At 33.6% G+C, this 24,743-nt stretch overlaps 2 protein-coding genes across 3 annotated transcripts; one reads left to right on the top strand and one right to left on the bottom strand.

Annotated features, from left to right (window-relative positions):
- The first annotated feature begins 4,250 nt into the window (after positions 1-4,250).
- LOC130968112 (uncharacterized) lies at positions 4,251-15,621 on the top strand. Its single transcript, XM_057893198.1, has 12 exons — positions 4,251-4,604; positions 4,693-4,790; positions 4,872-5,081; positions 5,161-5,227; positions 5,998-6,095; positions 11,577-11,661; positions 13,089-13,212; positions 14,124-14,225; positions 14,336-14,400; positions 15,026-15,107; positions 15,264-15,343; positions 15,442-15,621. Exons 1-12 carry the CDS (start codon positions 4,369-4,371, stop codon positions 15,497-15,499), a joined length of 1,305 nt encoding a protein of 434 aa, XP_057749181.1. The 5' UTR covers positions 4,251-4,368; the 3' UTR covers positions 15,500-15,621.
- Positions 15,622-15,714: 93 nt separating this feature from the next.
- On the bottom strand, positions 15,715-22,809 carry LOC130968111 (uncharacterized). 2 transcript variants are annotated; one of them, XM_057893197.1, is made up of 12 exons: positions 22,153-22,404; positions 20,642-22,075; positions 20,217-20,456; positions 19,506-19,635; positions 19,011-19,163; positions 18,617-18,861; positions 18,243-18,312; positions 17,756-17,962; positions 17,289-17,524; positions 16,919-16,997; positions 16,720-16,842; positions 15,715-16,498 (listed from the first exon to the last, which is right to left on the bottom strand). In XM_057893197.1, exons 1-12 carry the CDS (start codon positions 22,182-22,184, stop codon positions 16,331-16,333), a joined length of 3,117 nt encoding a protein of 1,038 aa, XP_057749180.1. In that variant the 5' UTR covers positions 22,185-22,404; the 3' UTR covers positions 15,715-16,330. The 2 variants fall into 2 exon arrangements, with proteins under 2 accessions (XP_057749180.1, XP_057749179.1); XM_057893196.1 differs by having other exon boundaries at positions 20,642-22,809.
- Positions 22,810-24,743: the final 1,934 nt, after the last annotated feature.

Below are 24,743 nucleotides of genomic sequence, written 5' to 3' on the forward strand. Positions count from 1 at the left end.
GAGATGAATTTGTGAGGCCGCCTCCCCCGAATCCTCCCGAGATCATATGTATATGTCTTTCCGGGGTCTGAGATGGTGGGTCCCTTCGGTCATCGTCATCTCGCTTTCTTTTTCCATGATTGTCCGACCTTTCCATGAGATATCTATCAAGCTGACCTTTCCTGACCAGCTTTTCTATCACATTTTTAAGGTCGTAACAATCATTCATTGGGTGACCATATATCTTATGGTATTCATAGTAGTCGCCACGACTCCCCCCCCCCCTTTTTATTTTTGATGGGTCTAGAGGGTGGTAGCCTTTCAGTATGGCAAATTTCCCTGTATACATAAACTAGGGAAACTCTTAGAGGAGTATAGGAGTGATATTTCCTAGGCCTTTCAGGGCTGACTTCCTCTTTTTTCTTGGGCTCTCTTTCTTTTTCCTTCGATGAATGAGAGTGCCCAGGTTGCCAGTTTGGCTCTCGCAGTTTGGCGTTTTCCTTCATGTTGATGTACTTCTCAGCTCTTTCTTGTACATCATTCAAGGAGGTCGGGTGCCTTTTCGATATGGACTGGGAGAAGGGACCTTCCCTGAGTCCATTTACTAGGCCTATAATTACTGCCTCTGTGGGTAGGTCTTGAATCTCCAAGCACGCTTTGTTGAACATTTCCATGTAGTCCCCCAAAGGTTCTCCGACCTCCTGTTTTACTCCCAAGAGGCTTCGGTGCGCGCTTTACCTTGTCCTTCTGGATGGAGAATCGCATCAAGAACTTTGGCGAAAGGTCGTCGAAGCTAGTGAGTGACCTTGGTGGAAGACTGTCGAACCACTTCATCGCTGCTTTCGTCAAGGTGGTCGGGAAAGCTTTGCAGCTAGTAGCATTAGAAGCATCGGCCAGGTACATCCGACTTTTGAAGTTGCTTAAATGATGTTTTGGATCCGTGGTCCCGCCGTAGAGGTCCATATCAGGGCTTTTGAAGTTCCTCAGAACTTTTACCCTCATTATGTCCTCACTAAATGGGTCTTCTCCTCCCAAGGGGTAATCTTTTCAGTCGCTACGGGAGCTTCGAATTTTGAGAGCGGACTCCAGCCTTAAGGTAGCGTTTGGTGGAGAGATAGAGACGGAAAGGCTGAGACTGAAAGACAGAGACTAAGAGACAGGGATTGAAATAAATCTCAGTATTCTGTTTGGTGTAAAATGGGAGACATGAATTGAAACAAGAATGAAACTCTAATTTAATTTGGACAAAGGATAAAATTAGAATTAATTAATTGAAATGAAAGTATTTTAGGTATAAAATGTTATTAAAGTTTCAGTCTTCATCTCTAAAAATTTCAGTCCCCTGTGTCCCTTCTTTTTGGAGGTACTGAAATACTGAAATTTTAGAGACAGAGACAGAAATTGTAATACCAATCTCTGAACTAAAAAACACGATACTGAGTCTCAGTCTCTCAGTCTCTGTCTCAGTACCTCAAAACAAATGCTACCTAAGAGCTTTTCTTCTAGCTCTTTTCGTCGCTCTATCTCATTCCTCAAGTTCCTCTCTGCCTCTCGTTGTCGTTCTAACTCCTGCTCCAGTTGCTCCAGGCGCCCTTGGTGGCTGTGGAACAATCCCATAAAGTCGATTGCATGGGGCTGTCCTTCTTTTCCTGATTCGCGCCCTTCAAAAGAGTTTGCCTTTGGGTCCTTCAACCCAAAGGTACCTTCTCTATGCTGGTTGTTCACCCCTTGGTGGGGGGCTATGTCCGCGTCGTTGTTTCCAATGCCTAGATTCTCTTGATCAGAATCGGACGCTGTGTGGCCATCTTCGGGTGAATTATCCGCCATTACTAGTTGATCTCTTGAGTCCCCGCCAACGACGCCAATGTTACGATGAGTAACCGGAGATTAGTGGGCTGGACTCGTTGGGTTGGCCCAATCGTCTGAAGGAGGGAGCCCTTTGACTAGGTTCACGTCCGGGAGCCTCCGTCCGACTTGTGTGCGCGCGAAAGAATGGGGGGTGGTACCTGCAAAGACACTCCGATACCTAAGTCAGCAAGGATCTAAGCAAGTTTGGAGAATATTGGAACTTAGGGATACTTGAGGGGTGTCAGTGTATTTATAGTGGTAAACCAATAACCACCGTAGTTCCACATTTTAAGGAGGATAACCGTTCCTTTATCTTAAGGGAGTTGAAATATGGCTCATGGAAGTGGGTTGAGAGATTTTAGGGGCAGTTACTTATTTGAATAAGTGTTCTGCCAGCTAATCCTCGTTCCCGACTTCCTTAGCGTGGAGCCTGTGTCGAATCCGATCTCTTGCGAGGAGGTCGGTTACATGGGGAGGCCAATCTATGGATTGGGCCTCTTTATCTTATTTGGTCCTGGACCTTAGTGTTGAGTCAGGATATAAACAATTAGTAAACTCTTTAGCCAATCATATTAGGTATACATTTAAATTAATTATTACATATAAAATATGTATTTAATATTTTATAATTTATTTTATTAATGTAAAATAAGTTTGATTATTCGTCTATTTCATATTCGATTATTATATTATGTCGGATTTGATTATTTTAATAACTAATTATTTATTTAAAAATATATATAAATATATACAAACATATAATAATTTATTTAATAGTTAATTTTTACCTCTAATATTTTATATCCTTGTAATATTAATTGCCTGTGATGATTCTCGTTTAGTCGTCTACAAAATGAACAAACGCCAAGGGCCAAGGCCGTATATCATATTTGTTTGTTACGTAAGAGTTTCACATGTAACGTCAAAATATTTATATGCAACTAGACTTGCTCACCTTTAAAAAAAAAAAAAAATCTATCTTGCTTCTTCGGCTTACTAACCTCCTAGAATGGGCACACGCTAAGATAAAATATTTCTCCCATCGATGTCATTCTAGCAAATATTTCTTCCTCATGATGCAAAAAGCAAAATAAAAAATGTGATCAAGCTTTGAAGTTTATGAAGGATGATACACATATCTTATTATATTGGTGTGTGAATGGAAATTTCTAGATGTTGAGATCTCCAGAAATTTACAAAATCCGAAAAAAGAAAGTTAGCAAGTGGAATTTTTCCGCAGGGCAATGTGTAAACTAACGGCAAGTGATGCCAAACAGCATATATAGAGGAAGAAGAGTTTTGTAAATTAATTCAGCTCTATTTTCTTACAAAAATATTAATTATTAATTTGAAGACTTGGAATAATTCAAATGATTGTTTATTAATTTATTGTCACATATTTATTAGACCCTCCTAGTTTATCTGCCCACAAAAATAACAGGAATTCTCTTATGTAACCCACACAAGCTAAATCAATACAATAAGATATTTAACAATTTTTTCATTATTTTTTCTTCACATGTTTATATATTTCCTTTTCTTTTCTACTAGAAACGGCTAATTATAGTGAGTCATCACTCATACTCACCACAAAAAATCTTTATAGTGATATTGTACAGATTTCATAGATTTTACGATTTTTATGATATATACCTAAAAGTACTCTAGTATATATATATATATATATATAGATTGTCTCAATACAGAAAATTCATACACAAAATACTTTTTCGGTCTCTTTTACATTTTCTCTTTTTCGGTCTTATTAATATTTGTAAATAAAGTTGGTTTAATTTTCTATTTTGCTATACCAATTTATTTTTTCGAGAGATTCAATACTCTTGTAAGAAGTTTTCAAGTTCGAGCTTGAAAAATCAAAGATTCTTTGTTAGTAAAATTGTATTAATTACTTGAAAAATCAAAGATCTTAAAAAGAAATTATTGCAATTTATCTACTTAGTTAGTTGATAGTTCTCTAATTATAATTATAAAAAAACAAAAAAATATATTTTTTTTGAACTTATAATGTATTTATATAGAATAAATCTTTAAAATGTTATACTTTAGTGAATTTTTTTCAATTAACAAAAAATATTAAACACCATTTTTTTTCTTCAATAAACAAGAGAGTTGGGGGTAGGTTTGGGAGGTTGCTGTACCCTAATATAAAACTGCATGTGCATGTGCGCGTTGCCATAGTTAGGTACATTGTAAATAAACAAATGACGTGTCTCGGTGGAAGCAAAGACATTCTTCCACTTGGTAACGTCGTTTTTTCCATATTTTTTATATGGCGAAAATTCAGATGCAATCGACTTTATTTAAAATTGATATTCGAGAGTAGTTAGATAAAAATTTAATCAAATAAGTTAAATTATCTGAGTTTTCAACTTTTCATATTCATTAATATAAATATGTACCAGAAACTATTAACCCACACTACATCGCCTATATAAAATATTAGAAGGAAAGAAACTGGATGAGTGAATTACTTTGTTATTTAGTTATTGTGTTCATTCACTTGGCGCGGAACCAAATTCAATGGCGCCAGCTTCTGTGCTTTCCAATTTGAAATGGTTGCCACTGAATTCCAAAATCAATATCAAGAGCCAACTCCAAACAAGCAACATTGACGTTGACACGGTTCAGCTTCCGGAGAAAACCCGCAACTCGAGAGTCTTGATCCTTGGTGGAACGGGTCGGGTCGGTGGATCCACCGCCATTGCCCTCTCCAACCTCTGCCCTGACCTCCGCATCGTCGTCGCCGGTCGAAACAGGTCTCTCTCTGTTATATACAATAATTAATTAGTTTACTAACTGTGAATAAGAGTCGTTAATTCAATTAAATCACGGTAACAATAACAGGGAGAAAGGTGAAGCTATGGTTGCAAAACTGGGGGGCAATTTTGGTTTTTCTCAGGTTGATATGAATGATGAAAATTCACTCCGAAATGCTCTTCAAGGTATCGTACTCTTAGTTTTTTTTGGTGTCTTACTTACTCTTAATTATTTAGTCAATTAAAAAGTCAAGCATGAAAATGCAGAGGTGGATCTTGTGGTTCATGCGGCGGGGCCATTCCAAAAAGAAGAAAAATGCAGCGTGCTTGAAGCAGCCATAAACACCAAGACGGCATATGTTGATATATGCGATGACACAAAGTATGCGTGGCGTGCTAAGTCCTTTATGAGAAGAGCATTAGGCGCTAATGTTCCGGCCATAACTACCGGAGGATTATGCCCTGGACTCAGCACAAGTACGCTTCTAACTTCTAACTGCTATGTATGTGATTATTCATAATTTTACTCACTCACTCACTCAAACTACTTTCCTAGTCATGGCGGCAGAGCTAGTCCGCGCTGCACTACGTGAAAGTGATCAAGATAAGCCAGAAAGCCTAAGGTCATGATCATTATCTCAGCCTCCTACCGTTGCCATTATTTTAAGGGAGTCAACGAGATAAACACGTGTAAAATATTTTTTAATAATTAAAATTTAATATATATATTTGATTAAATTGTATTATTTTTGTTAAAATGAGGTTAAATTAATTTGATCGAAAAAAATTAAATTAAATTTTAAATTTGTCTAAATTAATATTATTTTTTATAAAAAATAATTATAATATCTTTATTATAGAAAATAATTAAAATATTTTTATTATTTAAAAATTCTAAATTTTAATGAGAGTATTTTAGTTATTTTTTATAATAGGAATATTGTAATTATTTTTTATAAGAAAATATTAATTTAGACCGATTCAAAATTTAGTTTATTGGTTTTTCTACTAAACTGATTTGTTTAGTCTAATTTTATTAAAAATAACATCATTTAATTAGTTATATTATTATATGTATTAAATTTTAATTATTAAAAATATTTTTTATAAAAAATATTTTTAACATTTTTATCTAAGTGACTTCTTTATTAAAAACAACAAACATACAAATTACGTAAAGTTTTTTAAAATATAAAATACTAAAAATAAGAATAAACATAAAAATACAAATTCCTATATTTTATATAAAAAATTTAAATAATAATAAAAAGATATGTTAATTAAATTTTAAAAAAACTTATTTTATTATTTTCATGTAAAGTTAATAATTAAAAATAATTAGAAGATACATGCGTATTCGAATGCACGTACATAAGTTGTTGTTGGTTCACAGGTTCTCCTACTATATATCTGGAACTGGTGGTGCTGGTCCAGCCGTGTTGCTTGGTAGCCTCCTCTTGTTGGGAGAGGAAGTAATTGCATATAGCGAAGGTCGGTGCCCGCATAATTTATGCTTTTATCTACATTATCTTCCATTTCATAATTAAATTTAAAAAATTTTATAAATGATAGAAGCCTATTAGGATATTGCTTTTCCTACCAAATTTTGGTACGTAATCCAATATTAGAATATAATGTTGTATTTGGTTATAAAAATAGAATAGAACAAAATATTAAAAATAAGATATAAAGAGTATAAATACAAAATTTAATGTTTTTATATTTTATTTGTTAATAAAATAAAATAAATTATAAAAATTTAATTTATTTTTATTTTTTATTTAAAAAATTTGAGAAAAAATATAATAAATAATATAATTATAAAAAATTAACAAAAATAAAAAAATTAAGTTGTGTCTATTATTAATATTTTTATATCTTTTTAAGATAGATATAAAATATATTAATTCAGTATTTTTATATATAATATTTTTATTTATATTTCATCTATCAAAAATATATTAAAATAAATTAAACCACATAAGAATAGCATTATTCAAGGGCATTAGAAGAGGATTACTGCTCCTACTAAATCTATGTAATAGTTGGATATTAGAGCTTTTAATTTCCCGCTAAATCTTGGTATTTATATAAGTTTTAACCTTCACACTTATCATTTAGTAGGCTATGATGTATGTTTGTTTGAGTAAAACGTCGTACTTTAGAATTAAGTTGGTTTTATTCACAAATATAATACCCAGTCATATATATATAACATATATATATAGGATACATTTATAGCAAAATCTTGTTTATGATAATCTAACAAGATGTTTCTCTATTTAATTTATATGTGTAAGTTACACTAGAGAAGTTGGATGCTCCCGTAACCTAGAGTAATTTTTTTAAGGATTTTGCTAGTTAGATAATAATTTTTGTGAATAGTATAAAAAATGAATTTTAGAATTGAGTTAATAAAATAAAAAATATTTTACTTTCAAATTATCTTTTAAACTCTAATATTAACATAATCATCTGCACAACTAGTGAATTGAACATTCAGTCATTATTAACTGTGCATGAGTAAATGGAATCAAAATGAATAACCATCCAACTAAGAATTAACATAATCATCTGCATACTTGTTAAATTAAATAGATAGGTATGATTTTGGTCCCTAACGTAGAGGCCGAAAATTTATTTCGTCTCCGGCTTTTTTCTGCTACAAAATGGTCCTCAAAATTTCAGTTTGTTTTAAAACCGTCATTCGGACCAAAATGCCCCTATCCCTTCTTCTCCAAAATCATGCAAAGCACCAGCAGAAGAACAAGCAAAAGCACAGCAGAAACAAGTGAAGCTGAACCAAAACCCACCACCACCACCACCATGGATAATGGAATCATAAGAACTCAGAACCAGAACCCATCACCACCACCCCCACCCACTGCCACTCCATCACCATCTGCATCACACCAACCAAAACTCAGAAAATCAACATCATCATCGTTATCCTCATCAGAACCCAGAGTTCAGATCCAGAACTCAAACTCAGAAAAACAAACCCAGAACTCAAACTAAAAAAAAAACAAGAACTCAACTCAAAAAATCATCATCATCATCAGAACCCAAAACTCAGAATCCAGAACTCAAACTCAGAAAAACAAACCTAGAACTCAAACTCAAAAAACAAGAACCCAAAATTCAGAAAATCATCATCATCATCGTCATCATCGTCAGAGTTCTGGAGGAGGCAAGGGCGACGACGAGGTCACGGCAGCAACGACGACGAGGGCGAGGAGGAGGAGCAGAAACGGCTCGACGACGAGGGCGAGGCGGCAACAACGAGAGCGAGGAGCGGCGGCGGCGAGGACCCCTTCTCTCCCCCCTCCTCCCTATTTCTCGCCCCCCTTTCTTTCTCTCCCCACCCCCCGCTTCTCTGTATCCCTTTCTTTTCTTTTATTTATTTATTTTATATTTATTTTATTTTATAATTTTTTAATGAGGGGTAATTTGGTAATAAAAAAATAAAATTGGTAAAAAGGACTATTTTAAAACAAACTGAAACCTTTGGAACCATTTTATAGCGGAAAAAAGGTCAGGGACGAAATAAATTTTTAGCCTCTACGTTGGGAACCAAAATCATACTTATCCCTTAAATTGAACATCCAACATATCCATTGTTCACCACTACAAAGGAAACGTGAGATTGCGGCGGTTTTAAGCCGCCGCGAAACGGGATTCCAGCGGTTTGTTAAGCGTCGCCTATTAGGGTGTGGTTATATGATTTTGCGGCGATTCTCAAGAACCGCTGGCACAACCGCCGCAAAACCCAAAAATAGCGTCGTAATGTTTAGCGGCGGTTTGAAACCGTCGGTTTGAAACCGCCGCGATCTGGACAACAGTGATGCACACGAAATGATAGGCGGTTTGAAACCGCCGCTGTTTAATGGCCACGGTTTTATTCAAATGTAATCACCGGCGATTTGAAAACGCTGCTATTTAACGGCCAATGTTTTCTCAAATCTAACTGGCGGCGGTTTCGCTATCTCCTAACCTGAATTTTCAAATTTCTAACGGCTAGTTCGCAATCGCCGCTATTTTTCAGTAAAATGGCCGCAAAAACACTGTACTGTACACTGAAAATCCACGCTGTTTTTTATTTTAATGTACATTTTTTCGCTTTTTTTATCCTTCTTAATATTTGTAAGTTAAATTATTTTATATCCCAAAAAATAAATTGCAAGGTAAACGACAATAGCAAAACCATTAATTTAATATAATTATTTGAATATCAATAAAGTGTATTCCTTACTAAGAGTTGCATAATCAACAACATAAAAGTGTATATCTGTAAGAAGAGAAGGTTCCACAATCCTAAGATCTACTTTCTATTTTGTCCCTCCAACGCACTCATCCATGCGGCGACATCTGATGGCAGCTTCCTGCCTTACCCTTGAAGTAGACATATCAAAGCACTCTCCATTGCTTGTATCCTGACCTTCCCAGTTGCTACTTCATCCTTCACTGCCTGTCTTTTTGTCTTCTCGACTGCTACTTCATCCTCCACTGCCTTTCTTTTCAATTTCTCTGCTGCCAACTCTGTTTGTAGTTCAAGCAGCACCCTTTGGGTCTCCTCCCTTTCAAAACTATTGCTCGGCTGATGGGAAGTTATACCGAAGACTTGACTAGAAGTGGGCCCCAACCCCATGCCACACACCCTACCCGGGTGCTCCTTTCCGAGAGTTTGAGCAAGCGAATCATTCTGAGACAACAGTTTAAAAGATTCATCACGTTACTCAATAGCCTCAATTCTTTCCTACACACATGGATAAGCAATTATAAGCATTTATTAGCTAGTCGCTAACTGCACAGACTTCCAATAAAATTTAAAAAACTAAAACATGGGAGAAACTACTTCCCGATTCTCTACACATTACTTACTCCAATAGCCGGAGCTGCATCATGGACATACGAACCATTAGCTCTTTTGTGCGTTAAGAGATACAACTTTCCTCTACTAATTCTCATCCCTTGTCGTTCCGACTGTACCAATAATGATGGCAAAGTGAATAAGTAGAGGAAGAGATAGTCCAAAAACATTCTCAAAAATAGATTACCTCTTCTTCTCTGAGCCTTGTCAAGCTTTTCGATCCGTCAGTGTGGGTGTAAAATTTCTTTGATCGATTCTCAGCATTTTTCTTACACTTATCCTGTCATGCCATCAAATTAAGAGTTACTAGACACTAGTTCTGACTAACTCAATGTGACATAAATAGACTTTTTCTGCTATGAAACAAAACTATATTACCTGTGTCTCTTTGCTATTGTGATAATCGAGAAACCATCTCCAATGGTCCACAGTAATTCCATCTGGGCGGTTTTTAATATTTTCTTCAAGTGAAAATTCCGAGTCATAGCAGTGATGGTATAATCTGTTCTTCATTTCCTTCCAAGCCCTTCCTAGCATTTTGAATATTATACGCTAGATAATTCCTCTACTATCTTCTTTAAAATGGAACATTTCTTGCAATATTAATATTAAGTTGTCAGTAGTGTTCAAATTATGAGTCTGGAATGGTATGAAAAAAAAAACAACATTTTACCTTTACACATTCATTATAGACCTTGTCCTTCATGCGAACCTTTCTCCAGTCCTTTTCGCAGATTGAGAATTTGGTGTAGTCAGATCCTAGCAGTCTCATAACGCCGCTCAGCAGACCTGCTTCATCCCCAACTGGTTGCAGTGCACTGTTAAACCTGAGTACGATCTTTCTTCCGTTAGGTGGCTTCATAACTTCCTTCACACTCAGTTTGACCTGTTTGATTGTGCCATCGGATTCTGTAAAACATATTCATTCTGTGTTAGTTACCATTGGAGCCAAGCTGCAATGACATCATAGGAAAATAGCTGAATGAAAAATAGAGTTAAATAAATTCTTTTATACCAATTGTTTTAACATCCCAAAATTCAGTGGTCTTGCGTCTCTTGCGCTTCTGAGCATCCGATGCAGCAAAACAGGTTATCAACATGTTGGTCAAAAAAATCCACCTCATCTATCTCTGGGTCTAAGTCTTCGGCGTCCGGCTCCGAGTTTTGAACATCATTCGTGCAAGCCTGTGGAGCAGGCAGTGGTTCGCTGCGGGGTGGACGAAAGGGCCGTAAAAACGAAAATGCGGGGACACTATTGTCACTGGGCGGCGGAATTGGGCAGTCTGCTCTCTGCGAAGTTGAAGCCGCATGAAATCCTACTTGAGGCTGGTGACATGCTGTGTTTACACGGACTTTTTTCGTGAAATGACCTAGGGACATCTTTCCTAACTGCATTCGGATCAAAATGAAGTAATAACAATTAATATATAGATAATAATATTTATTAACATGCAAAAAAGACACTGGTATATCCCAGTTACTATTAATTAAACTTAGGTATTTATGACATATCGATACTAAACAATTTATAATATGAGACCAAAGACCACAGTTAAGGATGATAATATACAATTTAATAAAAATTATGAAATACACTAACAATTAAAGATATTAATAAGTAATGATAGTTATGGTAAATCAATATCATGTGATACTAAACTTATTTGCACATTATTTAGTATTTTTATTATCTTCCTATATTTTTCATTTTTTTTAAAGAAGCAATAATTAACTAGTGAATATGCCATTTTAGTATTCGGTTAAATTTAATTCATTTACTTTTAATAAATAAAATTAATTTTGACTAAATATTAAATCATTATTTTACTATTTGTTCAAAATTTATCTTTTATTCCACAAATAAAATTGAAGTTCATCAAATACTACCATTTTTTCACGTATTAATTATATTTATATTATACAAATTCTTTTTATAATATATTTCAATATAACACTTTCCCCCTTTCATTTTCTCTTGATCGAAATAAGTTATGCATACACACAAGTATATATAGATATATAATTTTCTCTTTATTTTCTTTGTTTTTTTTATTTATTCATCCAATCAATGTGTAAATAACAAAGCTGGAATGTTCAACTAGGAGAAAAGGTCAAACTGAAGCCATACAGTGGAAAGCTCAACGTTGATTTTGAAAAAGGAATTGGCAAAAGAGACGTTTATCTAATGTAAGTTTTTCCATATATATCGAAAGTATTTTATCTTAATAAATATAAAATTATCGAATTTTTTTATAACAAAAAAATATTAACGAAAAACTGTTAAAAGTTATTACTTTTACTTTTATTTAATACATTTTATAATAAATAAATATTAAATAAAATAAATTTAAAATATTTTTTTTCTAACATTACTGTAATAACTAATAAGTCGTTATTTACTCATAAGAACTTTAAAAGAATCCAAAAAAAATCTAATTTTGTATTTTTTTCTTTTTCTTTTTTAGTCTCCATTTTTCTTTTCTCTTCTTCTTTTTTTTTTTCAACATGTTTTTAAGTTGCTTCTTCTCTTTTTCATGTGTTATTTATACAAAAATTCTATCTTTTTTAAATAATTGAAACTTTTTTGTTAGTTTTATAAAATTTATGTGTTGTTAATATTTATAAAAGTAGTAACTTTTAAAGATTTTATTAAAATTTTATTAAAAAAACACTTGTCACTCAATATTTATCAAATCTATTTATATATTTTAAGAGAAATAATTTATAATATAGTATCAAAATCTTTAATAATAGAAAAAAAATTAGAATTTGATTTTGACTATCCTGTCTTTCAAGATTGAAGTAGGGCTTATTTGTTTGTGCAGTTAAGAGAAGTACTTATTTAAAAATTGAAAAATATTTTGTGTTTGAATATATTTAAAGAGAACATTTTATTAGAAAAAAACTACTTGGATATGATAAATATTTAAGTTTTCTATGTATTAAAATTATGGTAAGGAGAAAAAAACTATTTTCCATAATATGGTATTTTTTGAAAAATTAAAAGGTGTAATTGTTGTTTTATTATATATATATATTGGTATAAAATAAAAAAATTTCATAAATTTTTAATAGAATACACTATGTTATCTTTTTAATGAGATTTTAATAAAAATAATTTATTTTTAGAATATGTATATATTAGTTTTAACAAATAATAATAATAATTTAATTTAATCTCATTCTATAGCGGTTAGAAATTTTAATTTTAAATGAACATATTCGTCCTTAGCAAAAACTGTTTGTAAAACAAAATAATACTAAATCATAATTATGTCCTTGTTCATATCGTTAGCAAAGTTGAAATGTAACTTTTGTGAAGATCGTATCCTGCTCTATACAAATTACAAAGCCTCCGACTAATTGATTTAATTGAGAAAATGATACCCGGAAAAAATGATACATTTTTATCAAAATACGCAAAACACATCATCATTCACCATATCATATTTTAAGAAAAATAAAAAAATGTGAAAAAAAAGAGAAACATGTGGATGATAGACTTGGTTTACTTAACAAAGTTAAATCTTTCTCCAAATACAATTTTCCATTTACCTTAAATATTTGCTTTTATTCTTGAGAAATTAAGATTTCACTTCAATCATGGTATTCAGGAATTTACCAGAGGTTAGATGTGCTTATGAGAATCTAGGAGTGCCAACTGTTAGTGCTCGATTTGGATCAGCACCATTTTTCTGGAATTGGGGAATGGAAAATTTGACCAAAGTTCTTCCTTTGGTATGCTCCTGAATCATAAGCTTTAATTTGTTGCTAACAGTATTCCTTTAAAATATCTTGAAATATGTATAATAATGGTGCCAATTAGAGCTGAAAAGTGAACACAAACTACACTAATTAAGTAAAATATTATGATTTGCTTGTGTTAATTATTTTAGCACGATATAGAGTACTTTGGTTGGATTTGGAATCTCAGTTTCAATTGGTATGAGCCGTGTTTAATGATTTAATCTACCACATCATATGATAATACCACCCATAAATGATTATCAAGAACGTAAATATTTGTAGAATAGTATAAAAATATTGAATTAAATAAGTTCTGAAATTATATTAAAATTAAAATTAAGCGATTCTAATTCAATTTTGAAATTGGGCTCAAAAATTGAGAAATATCACATATTTATGTAGTGTTTGTTTTTAGATATTATAACTGAGTTGGATAATTATCACTTAATACTATGTTTGATAGTCAAATATTAGAACTAAAATTTTAGATTTAAAGTTTTTTAGTATCTCTAAAAAATAGAAATACAAAGAACTTAAATTCCTGAGATTGGAAATTGAAACTTTAATAATTTTTTTTAAATATTCTTATTTAACTTTTTAAATTTTAAATTTATTCTTTATTTTTCGTATTTATCTTAAACTAAATGTAATACTATATTTTATCTCAATTTCTGTCTCTCAATCTCAGACTCTCTTTCAAATGCAGTGTTGTAAACTACCTAAAAATCTTGTTTCAAAGAGGCGCGAGACTTATAATAATTATTATTTGAACCATAACCCTGAGTATCAACGAGCAATACTGAAACTAACTCCACTGTTTTCTTTCTTCTCTGCCTACTTCTAATATAATTGAGGAGTATATGTTATTCTCTTTCCTTCACACAATTGAGTAAACGATGCAGGAATTTCTGAGAGACAGGAGTAAAGTGGGAAGGTTGGTTGAATTATTTGGTCCTTTAATCGAAGCAGTTGATGGGATTGTCGGGGAACATATATCAATGAGGGTGAGGCAAATAAGTAGAAATGTTGTGAAACTAGTGCTCCTTTAATCGTTCTTTTAATTTTCTTTTCTTTTCAAAAATGGCAGAACTGTTGTTATAGATGTTCTTAACAGGTTGATTTGGAGTGTGCAAGTGACCGCAGCAGGGTTGCCATCTTCAGTCACAGGAAACTTTCCACGTAATTTACATTGACAACAATAAAATTGCAACTTTATTTGCATTTGGTACCTAGGGAGCCAATGAAATATTTGTACAATGTGAACAATGGAGGTTTCAATATTAGAGATATAATCATTAGTGTTACCTTTTTCTATTAGCGTAAGCTTTTGGGATGAGTGGTATTAGAGCTCTAAATTCGAAAGGTCAAGAGGGATGAGTGGTTTTATGACATGAGATGTTTATTATTTCTTGCACCCAGATGATTATTTTGGATATTATGGGTGATGTTCGTTTTATAACTCATATAGCCCATTATACACATTGTACAAATATTCTATTGGCTCCCTAGCAGGACTCTAAATTTAAATTAGCTTTTGACACATTCTTAATTTATGTATATAATTTCTTTGGATGCTATGTAAGTACTAAGTAGTGTTACGGTATATTTAGTGTTTTGAACTACTATATATGGTACACCATAAAAATTTTTAAACTCGGATTGAATATATGGTATGTTATTAGTTATGACAAGGCTTATTATAATAATGACCCTTTTATGAATGATATTATATTATTATCATAATGAAAGTGATAATATTTATTCACTCACAATTAAAATTAATGCTACGTGTACGTTCTTCCAGAGCTGCAGGAATTGCAACAGCTGCATTTGCACTTGCGATTCTAGAAGGAAGCACACAACCTGGTGTGTGGTTTCCTGACGAGGTATGCATTATTGCATTTACAGTGTTTTCCTTTTTTTTTGGGTTTATTTTTTGGCACATTTTAGACTTATAACATGAACATTTCACCACAAAAGTATTTTTTTCTTTTTCTTTTAATCTTAATATAATTAATTATATAATTAAATTCTATATGCAGGTTCAAGGACTTGCAATTGAGGCCAGAGAAGTTCTTCTCAAGCGTGCTAGCCAGGGTACATTTAACTTTGTAATGAACAGGTGGAACTTTTAAAAGTTATTTATTGTTAACTTTCTTTGTGAAATTTTTATCTATGCCGTTTTATTTGCTTTTTTTCTCTTCATTTCTGAGTACTCAGATCACCGTGGACGATTGAAACAAATCCAAAGGAGCACGGATTAGGAATATACGTATGAGCTGGGATCCAAACGTGAAATTCGGTAAAATTATTTTGTTGTACTGATAGGGGTACAATGTAATGAATGTATAGTCCATGAGAGATGATTAATGGAAGTGAAGCTATAACTTTCTTATGTTATACGGAACTAAGATGTTGATTTGACCATGTTTTTGTTAAAATAAATAAATTAATTAAATAAAAAGAATTACATCTTCCTGAAACAATTATGGATGTCCTAAAAAAAACCAATGGTTTAAAAAATTACTTTGTTAGCAAAATTGCAACTGGTGGTTTCATAAGTCGTAATTACAACCTTAGAAGTGGTATTACAATCTGATTTCATCTGTACATCTCAGTATAGACTTTCTGACAAGTGTGTCTATAAAATTTACATCTGCAAAACCAACAAAAAAATCAGACCTCAATCATAAAAGCAAAATTTCAATCTTGGCCAAGCTTAATTACCGAAACCTACCTCTAAGTAATGGTCAGCCATAAAAAAAAATAAAAATATAAACAAATGCTCTTAGAATGAAATCACATCTTCTTCTCTTGTCAGAGAAAAGTTCTCCCAAAGCAACCGGAAACATTGGCCAGCAAAACTTTTCCGATCTCGTGTTTAATTCGCCAATTTAGGTGCCTGTTGGACCTCTCTTGAAACTCCAGACTCAAGCAGCATAGCAACTGAATGAATGCATCACTGAGTTTCTCAAAATGCACATGCAAGTGCAGCAGATAAAAAAGATCACCTTACTTGGCCCAACATCAGTGAAGTCAAACTGTAATCCTGATCCTAGCCAGATTAAATTTCACGGTTTTTTCTTATTTCCTACTTTGTTGGCCAGGTTCAAAACTGAGGAACAGAATTACCGTATGATCTCCGACCCTCTCTCCATGATCTCCTGCCACTTTGTTCAAATGGGTAATACTGGGCATCCGGACTAGGTCTAGGCATAGGTCCATGGCGTTTCTTTTGGGCATTTCTCATTTCTTCTTCCGCATCATATCGTGCCCGCTGCAAGAATGCAATGATAAAATGAATATGCAACGCATTATGCTCCAAGGCCCTTGCAACTTGGTTCATGTCCATCCAACATCTCATTCTAATAATATTTAGGATCTAAGCAATGTGGTATAAGTAACCAAAGAAATATATTCCAATTTGCATCACTGATCCTTCAATATAAACAATATTTAGAAGACTTTTAAAATTTGTTATTTGAATATACACAATACCTTGGCAGAGTCTGATAGGACAGCATACGCCTCGCCAATTATTTTGAAAAGCCTATCTGCATCTCTATTTACTTCTTCAGCAATATCCTTCCATATCCCATCATCTCTCAAAGATTGACCAGCCTACAGAATAAAACAAAAATGGTAAAACACGAATATTAATATATAAACATTAACCCAAGTGGCCAATCAAAATTACTTTGTCTGGATGATGTCTAAGTGCTGCTTTCCGATAGGCCTTCTTGATTTCAGATGATGAAGCAGATGGCTCAACTCCCCTGCCAACATCAAACAGCAGACACACCATCAGTGACAGATATGACTTGCACACTGATTTATTCCCCCAGATACAATTAACCTTTCTAGGCTATCGACATTGCATATTTTCAAGATAAATGTGAAGATGTCGACAATTTGCATGCTTATAGCCTTCACATTGAAATTTATCAGAAAGGTAGAGGGGCGGTGCCATTGAAGAAAATGATCTTGATAACTTGTAACATGGGATTGTGTTGGTACAGATGAAAAGTTATTATAAACAGGCCAGTGATAGTAAGAAAAGAACTTACAAAATGAGGTACATATCAAGAGGGATCTCCTTTCTGGCTTCCTCCTCTATTTCATAAAGCCGAATACGATTTTGTTTCAAGTCATTAGTATAACTAGTTGACCGATCAGATAACCCAGGTTGATTGGTACTATCCTCCACTTCCTTACTAAGGAGGGAGACAAGTCTCCTAAGATCACTTGCTGCTTGATCATAATCCCTAATAATTTCATATAGTGTTGCACGCCTAGAAAGTGCCTGCATGAGTAATGAAGACATATCTTTCATACATATATTTATTGAAATCCTAAATAAAATCATTCATTTAGTCCGAGTTCAAAAAGAATAAATTTTCGAAAATGAAAATACATATACAAAGTAGAAAGTTTGCAACAATACAAAGATAGCATCTAGGGGAACCTGCTATCAAGCATGGATAATATTAATATCTGGCAAAGTTTCAGTTCAAGGTTTAAGAAAAAAAAAAACCTTCAAATAATTTCCATCGAGTGCTATAGCTAGACTGCAATCTGCAATAGCATCAGTTATTTGACCTAATGCTTTATATGCAGCAGCACGGTTACAGTAACAGACAGCTGCAAATGGACGAGACTCCACATTGCAAGATAAAGCAGATGTATAATGCTCAACAGCTTCTGTGTGCCTTCCAGCCTGAAATGCTTCATTCCCTGCGACCTGCATTTAAATAAATTCACATAAAAAAAATAAATGAATAAAATAAATAATTCCATGTTGCAGAGAAAGGACAGGATGAATAAAACTGAAGCTGAAAAAATTTTAAATTAAAAAAATTTGTTCGGTCAAGTAAAACTACTATTTTACCTATTTAACTTGCCTTAAATGGTAATGTTATATTGAAAAAGGGCAGAAAATTTCCCGGCACCATTTACTATAAAATAGAATGATAAAGTAAATAATCAACAACAATTTGGCATGAAAGACAATATAAGCTAACCTTGTGACGCAAAAGTTCTTGTATAGTTACAACTAGTGGTATGAGTAGTTCCAAAACCTTGCCTCCACTCCTTCAGGGACAAAACCAAAGTTAATGATTAAAAACCACAAAATAAAAATAAAAACAAACAAACAAGAAAAGCTGCTATTACATATTCAAGGGAATCGATATTGCCACTCCTATTTCGATGATACTACTCCTTTTTTCTACAAACTCATGCATACATACAATGTAAAAAGATCATGTGTGGAGTGGCATTATCCAAAATGGAAATGGCAATATCATTTCCCTATATTCAATCCCTTTTTGCCTTTTTTGGGTTCTCTCTTGAAGGGTCCACGAAAGGTTAAATAGTCATAGGTTAGTAAAATTACTTGTTTATGGCAGATAACTTTTCCTCTTGTTTCTCCAGGAAAGAAAGACCTTCTTCAAGCTTTCCTAGGTAAAAGTAGGCTTTAACCACCATTGAGCACCGCCATAATCTGAAGTACAATCTTGTTGAGCTTTCTGCATTATCCATATATGTGACTTGGGTACTGGCATCAAATGGATAAGAATTCTTCTCGGCAGAAACAAGGGTCTCGTCACACAGCTGAATCACCTCCTCATATCTACACAGCTGATATTTGAAGCAAAAGTCATCCAGATTAGCCAGATTAGCCACAGTTGGTATAAAACAGTATATTACTACATGTAGCTTTATGCTGACTTTTAACATTATCTTAGCTTTAACAAGTTTCCAGCATACTAAGAGCAAGAGGCACCAACCATTGAAAGAGCCTCTGCTTTCATTTCAAGCAATTTTTCGGAGTGTGAACTTATCATCAGTGCATCATTAATGTGCTCCAGTGCACCCTCTGCGTCGGAGGATGTTCTTCTTTGTAAAAGCTCAACAGAATGATTGATCAAATCTGACACTTTCTGCCATACATTAAAGATAGAAACACTAATCAGTTAAGGAAGAAAGGGAGGTACTTTCAGACCCTGTCCAGTTCAAAATTTATAACTGAAAAACCTTGGCAGCACTAATGTCAAAAATTAATTTACCGACAGTGACAAAAATGAACTTCAGACTATTGTGAAACTGTACCACTTGATGGGTAATATAATCTAAAGTGTCGAACAAGTTGGATTTAAGAGGTTTCAACATTAAACCATTGTATGTGGAACCTGTAGCTAATAAATAGCCTTTAACAAAAACGTAACGCTAATAGTTGAAGCCTCCACAACATTAAATTCACAATAATTATAAAATAACCAAACCTGTGCCTTTTGTAAGCCTTCGGAGGCTTCCACAGCAATTTTTCTATCTACGCAAACATCAATTCCAGATTGCAAGCACTTTTTGAAGTATTGTGATGCATCTTCAACTTCCCCGAGGGCAAGGTAACAACTTAAACAAGAAAAATAATAAAAAGACTTAACGGATACAATCATCTGTCTCATATTTAAAACTATACATATTATTTAACATGTAAATTGTATTTAGGTAAATAATTGTAGGACCTAGGAAAGTATATACCTATTATTTAACATGTAATCTGTATTTAGATAAATAATTGTAGGACCTAGGAAGGTGCTTAAGATATTGTGGGAGCTATCAATATTTAAAACTATACACTTGCATATTTCCATATTATAAATAACACATAAGGCATAAGGCATCATGCTTCTTTGTCTATCTAGATCTGTTCTTTCCTTACAAGATGAATAAAAAATAAAATTAGTAGTGTCACAGCACTCGAGTAGCCATCAATCTTAGAGTGCCTGCACAACACCATTACCTTCAGCTATACCCAACAACCTTTATACAACTATTTTCCACCCTACAAAACCATAACTGTGATCAATTATATCCTAAGCCTTCTGTTGTCCTACAAAACTAAAATATATACAACTTTTTTTTTGGTGACTAAAATATATACAACTTAAATCACTATGCACTATAACATCAGAAGCTGAAATGAAACTTACTTTGCAGCTCTAAGTTGCACCTTGAGGAAATTTGGATCTATTTTGGCAGCCGTCATACAATCTTCTAGTGCATCCCTCATCCTACCAAGAGACATATGCGTGGCAGCAAGGTTGCTATAACACAGCACCAAAGCCCTAAGACAGCCCCGAGGTGCTGCTTCTTTAGGAATACAACTAATTCCTTCTTTGTAAAAGTTCTCAGCCATACCCAGGTCTCCATTTTTATAGGCTTGGTTTCCTCTGGTATAAAGCAGAATGAGATAATAGTTATAAAGTCATTTGAAGTTATCTAATTTGTTACACAGACACAAACAACCTAAAAAGGAAGAAATTGTAATGCAGTATCCAAAGATAAGTACATATCAAGTAACTGACTGCGCCTGCAAATATAATAAATAGCACAAACTGTCAAAATATATACTCACCTGAGCCGCCACTTTTCACAGGCTTCCTGAGAAGCAATGGCTGCAGCAGAAACAGAAGAAGTCTCCTTCAGCCCCTGCTCCTTATTCAACTCAGAATCCCTTGTTTTGGGTTGAGGCAAAGATACTTTGGCATTTGGACCAGGGCCTGATGTGAAAAGAGATGAAGTTGTAGAAAGGGGAGAAAATGCCACGGATGATGATGAATAAGGGACCTTTATGTTTGAAGTGTAGTTGTAAGTATCATGGCCGAAATTTAGCCAAGATTTCTTTTTGTAATGCCGTTTTGGGCTCAATGATTGAACTTCAGCTGATGGAGCAGCAGCAAATGTGAAACCAGATCCACTTATATTTCTTGGACTGGAAACGGGACTTTGATGCAACATTCTATTACTATCGGCTTCAGTTTCTGCTGATGTACAAGATTCAACACTTACGCTCAGTTCATCGATAGCAGACTTAAAGCTTTCAGTTTCAAACTCTGAAATAGAGTCATTCCGTTTGTGTTCAACACGATTAGTTTCATGCATAGGATGCTCAGAGTTTCCATCCTTTGTTTCCCTGCATGGAACCTCTCCCCCATAAATATTCAAGCACTCAGTAGCTGCAATTAGATCTTCATCTATAGGATCAACCGATGTTGTTTGTTCTGAATCATTAACCATAGAGTTGCTATCAATACTAAATGACTCGCTGTTGGATGCCACAGAATTTTCACTCAAGCATTGGTTTTCAACCAGTTTTTCCTGATATGGAGACACATCCATTGGTGAATAAGCATTTGGAGAACCCTGAGAGTTCTCTTGGGAAACATTGTCCTTCAGAACAAAACCTTGACCACTCCATGGCTGGGTTGGGGAGGCATACTGATTCAATTTCGCTCTACTTTTATTCACTTTCATGTTCCCACCTTTTCCCTTCTTTGCATTAGACTTTAATTTCTCATCAACACCTCCAAAAAGATTAGTCTTTGGCATCGTCACAGGCGCTTTAAACTCAACCGAAGACAACCCTGAAGCATCTTGTTTCCCCGTGAAGACAAACTCAAATTCATCTCTCTTGGTAGCTTCAAAGGCACCTCCAACAGGCTGAGGCTGAAAATTCAAGCCACCAAATATAGGAGATGGTGCTGATGAAGACACTCTAGTTTCTTCCACTGGTTTTTGAAAACGATTGTGAGAATGCGATTCATTAGAGTCCTTGCTCTCATTCACAAGTTTCAAATGCTCCATCTCCCTCAATAGAATCGCTTCTGTCCCTGTTCCTTTCCCAAATTTCATTCCATCAACTTGAGATTCTTCTTTCACATTCAGATTCTTCATCTGGTTAATAACCGCATTAGCCGAATTCGCAGCAACAGAATCACCACTCTTATGCGCCTCTCCAGTGTTCAATTTCTCCTTCAGCTCATTTTGCAGCTCCGACTCAACAAAACTTCTGTTCGGATCAATATTCAACTTGCTCATCTCTTTCAAAACAAAATTATCATCGACAAAAAGCGAAGAACAACCAACCTTCTCGAAGCCCTCAACTTTCTTCGCCGCATTCCCAATACTAAGACTCCTCAATTGATCACTGATCCCTTTATCGAAACCCACGCCAAAATCGCCGCTCTTGTTGCTGTTACCTCCAAAGGAAAATGAGCCATATCTAGGGGAGGAAAATGGTGCCGGCGCCGCCGTAACCGGAGCCGTAGAGTCGCGAAATGGAGTGAAAGCAGGGGCATTGTTGTGCTTACGAAGCTTCACCAATCGCGGTCTCGAAAGGCCCGAAGCTGAAGAGGTCGTGAACGTGAACGCCGACGGAGGCGCGTTGGGAATCGAGAAACCATCGCTGCTACTAGCGGCGGCGTTGTTCTTGTCGCTATTGAAAGCTTCCATCGCGTTTAACCGTTAAATTCGAAGAATCGGAAGGGGAGAAGAGATAATCGGCGCGAATACGAGAGGTGAGATCGTGGCACGGTGGAGGTGCGGCGGCGGAGAGGGCGGGATATAACGGCGGCGCCGGAGAAGACATGTTACGTTGGGATCGGAGGAGGAGTCATGAGAAATTGTTGATGGACGGTGGAGATTGATTCTGGGGTGTGTGTCTAATAATCGTTGCTTGTTTGGGTTTTCGCCAATGATTGAAAATTTTGAAAAAGAAAACACCAAATGCAAACCCACAAAGAAGAAGATGTGTCTCAAAAATGTCTTAATCTAATTACCAAAAATTATTTATCCAATTGTTATTTTATTATTATTGTTTTTTTTTGGATAAATAAAGGGTACAAGGGAAAGTAAAAGACTTTGCTAAGAGAATATTTTATGATTTGTTCACACTTTTTAGATTTCGAATTCTCAAATCTTAAAAGTAAATATTGTCAAAAACTTAGTATACTTTTAACTCTCCCTAGATCTATTTTGCTTTATTATTGTTAATTAATGGGATTAATGTATTTTTAGTAAAAGTTAGCATCAATCAAATGCATTTAGTATTTAAATTTTAATGTCATTGTATATATAATTTATCAAATTTCTTAATAATGTAGACTTAGCAATATATAACATTTCGCATTTAGTCGATGTATATATATATTATAATTAATCAAATTGTTTAATCATATTTTGGTATAGGTAGTAAAATAATTAATAATATAAAATAGAGAAATATTAGGGTTAATACTTTTTATTAAGAGTGTTTAGAATTTGAATAGACTCAAACTCATCTTTAAATTATGACCCAATATACTTTTTAATCTCATATCCAATCTTAGATCCGACAAAACTTTTATATTTCAGACTATTTTTTCACCAAATCATCATTTATCAGCAACAAAATCCAACATATTTATATATAGATTTATACATCATATACAGTATATATCAAACAATAGATATAAACAATATCATTAGTCGCAACAAAAATTAAACAATATTTCACCACAACGTATTATAAAAGAAAAAGAGGGAATTACATCTGGAACAGACACGAATTTGAAAAACAACTCACTATAATAGATCTACTAGAACTTGAAAAGAAAAAAGGAGGACAGATATGAAACATATGCAAGTTTCAGGAACAGTGTAAGCTTAAGAAACAACAACACAGCAAAGGCCGCAAAGTGGGAGATATGTCCTAATTGAGAAATTTTTTTTTTTAAATTAGGAGTAAAATTTGAACTTATAAATTTTTAGATAAATATAAAAAAATATGCTATTTGAATTATAATTTATTAATATGTTCTAATTGAAACTTGAGTAGATTAAATATAGTGGGTATGTTATTTTTTGTTTAGGGACTCTTTCATTGGACTAGGTCAAATGACTCATACTCTAACCTAAACTTGCTTGAGTGATTTTTCTGATGATATTTTTTTTCTTAAGTCTAACTTAAGTCACTTTAAAACTAAACTAAAATTCACCAAAGAAATTCAGGCCTAAACTCGGATCTTTAGATTGAACCTGATCCTTAGATCCTATACATTCTTATTTTTTATTAATATTAGTTAATAATATTTTATTTTTATACTATTAGAATTTTAGTCAAATATTATCCATAAATAATAAATTTTATTAGTGAGATAACATTGTTCTATAAAAAAATTTTACTATTGAAAGATATAGTTATGTATTTTTAAATTATTAAATTACATTTGAATATATTTAGTGTGTTATGTATAAAATAATAAAAAAACATGATTTGACAAAGTAAATACTGACATCTTAACTAAGTTTAAAATATTTTATATCATGTTAGTTAAATATGTTGGACTAAAATTTTCATTTTCATCTTTATCTTTGCGGTTTACAAACTTCACATAATCTCTTTAGGAAGTAAATAGTCAAATCAGTCTCTCAAAGATCAAGATCACGTGATATTTAATTTGGTCTCTGAAAAAATTTTTTAGTCAAATTCATTCCTAAAAAATTTTAATTTAGTCACGTTAATTTTTTTGTCACTCTCTATGTTAACGGCATTAACAGAAAATAACATGACTCGTTAAAAGACAGATCAACATCAAAACGCCGTTATTTTTAAGGATGAGAGACAGTGATTTAAACTACGTCGTTTTGATCTCTCACTTCCATTCACTCATAAGGAACAATAACACACAAGACGAAGA

The sequence above is a fragment of the Arachis stenosperma genome, chromosome 3, assembly GCF_014773155.1.
Source record: "Arachis stenosperma cultivar V10309 chromosome 3, arast.V10309.gnm1.PFL2, whole genome shotgun sequence".
Classification (NCBI taxonomy): domain Eukaryota; kingdom Viridiplantae; phylum Streptophyta; class Magnoliopsida; order Fabales; family Fabaceae; genus Arachis; species Arachis stenosperma.

Coding starts and splice junctions, on each gene's coding strand:
- LOC130968112 (XM_057893198.1), top strand. CDS start 4,369: ATGGCGCCAGCTTCTGTGCTTTCCAATTTGAAATGGTTGCCACTGAAT. Junction 6,096..11,576: donor AGTAATTGCATATAGCGAAG/GTCGGTGCCCGC, acceptor ATGTTCAACTAG/GAGAAAAGGTCAAACTGAAG. Junction 11,662..13,088: donor AAAAGAGACGTTTATCTAAT/GTAAGTTTTTCC, acceptor CATGGTATTCAG/GAATTTACCAGAGGTTAGAT.
- LOC130968111 (XM_057893196.1), bottom strand. CDS start 22,518: ATGGAAGCTTTCAATAGCGACAAGAACAACGCCGCCGCTAGTAGCAGC. Junction 18,313..18,616: donor AAGTTATCTGCCATAAACAA/GTAATTTTACTA, acceptor TTGTCCCTGAAG/GAGTGGAGGCAAGGTTTTGG. Junction 16,843..16,918: donor TTAGACATCATCCAGACAAA/GTAATTTTGATT, acceptor TTTATTCTGTAG/GCTGGTCAATCTTTGAGAGA.